The sequence below is a fragment of the Apis dorsata genome, unplaced genomic scaffold (genome assembly GCF_000469605.1).
Source record: "Apis dorsata unplaced genomic scaffold, Apis dorsata 1.3 scaffold_47, whole genome shotgun sequence".
Taxonomy (NCBI): domain Eukaryota; kingdom Metazoa; phylum Arthropoda; class Insecta; order Hymenoptera; family Apidae; genus Apis; species Apis dorsata.
The window spans coordinates 136,994-138,258 of record NW_006263349.1 but is presented as its reverse complement, the minus strand read 5'-3'; the positions used below and the strand labels follow the sequence as shown (position 1 = coordinate 138,258).

Here is a 1,265-nt window from a genome sequence, read left to right as displayed (position 1 = left end):
TACTACTAATTGATTATAATACATAATTATTTCTAATATTTTTTTTTTTATGTATATTTGTATTTCATGTATTATATATTTCATATATAAATATTAAATTATATATTTATTATATATAATACTTATATATTTATTATACATAATACTTATATATTTATTATACATAAAAATTTATAGTATTTTCATAATATTTTATATATATGTAAACTATTACATTTGCATAAATATTTTTAATTTTTTATTTTCTTATGAATTTTCACGTGTAATCAAATATGGCCTTTTGGAAGTAGGACATAAAAATGATTTAAATAATGAAGTCCAAAAAGTAGTCTTGTTACCAATTGGTTGTAACAGATTATTCCATAAACTATTTGCACCTTGAATAATATGTTTTATTATTATTATATGTCTTATTATTATTATATATATATAATAACATAAAAAATATTAAATTTATTTTTTCTATTTTAAATAATGAAGACATATTTTTATTTATTTATTTATTTTTTTTTTTACTTACTTAATGCATTACTTTTTTGACTTATGTGGAAACAATCTGCAGAAAGATAAGATAAATCAATAAATCCATTCTTAGTAAGCGGAATCTTAGAATTACTAATGCCTGGTGAAACAATAACAGTAAAGTCATTTCTGTTAAATTCTGAATAATTGGCAACTTCTTCTTCTATTTTTTGCCATCTAAAAAATAGAATAAAATGAAATCTGTTTATTTTGCATTTTTACAATTTTTTTTTGTTAAATTGCTCATATTTTCATTACCTAAAAAAAAAAAAAAGAAAATAAAATGAAACTTATATATTTTTTATTTTTACAACGTTTTCTTTCGCAAAAATTTTCATTTCAATCTTATTAATGAATTATATAATGAATTATATTCAAACGAAAAATGCTGACCAATCATAGAGAATGGATTTGTCGCGCCATGGCACATATTCTATGATAAGCAAATCAAATAAAACATATAATCATTTACATACAACAACAATAAAACACACATTCATTCATCGATATAAAATTTGATCATACAAGATCTTCTACGTATTATACTTTAAATGATAATGTTAATGGTATCGAATTTCTAAAATTTATAATTCAGGCAATTCTCAATAAAATTAAATCATTAATCAATATTTTGAAAAAGTTTAATTATTTATTTTAACATTTCATGATAAAAAATGATGCTCTATCCATCATTTTGATCTTGATTATAATCCTTGATTACAATCTTAAAATTTTGATTTCAT

General features: G+C 19.1%; 1 protein-coding gene across 1 annotated transcript in view; it reads right to left on the bottom strand.

Annotated features, from left to right (window-relative positions):
* Positions 1-237: 237 nt before the first annotated feature.
* The window catches only part of LOC102671197 (phospholipase B1, membrane-associated-like), a 6,759-nt gene continuing 5,731 nt past the window's right edge, over positions 238-1,265 (bottom strand). Inside the window, exons 6-7 of the mRNA XM_006608844.2 lie at positions 521-699; positions 238-377 (exon numbers count right to left, since the gene is read on the bottom strand). Coding sequence (XP_006608907.1) covers positions 247-377; positions 521-699 — 310 coding nt within the window. The 3' untranslated portion in view covers positions 238-246. The remainder of the gene's footprint in view (positions 378-520; positions 700-1,265) is intronic.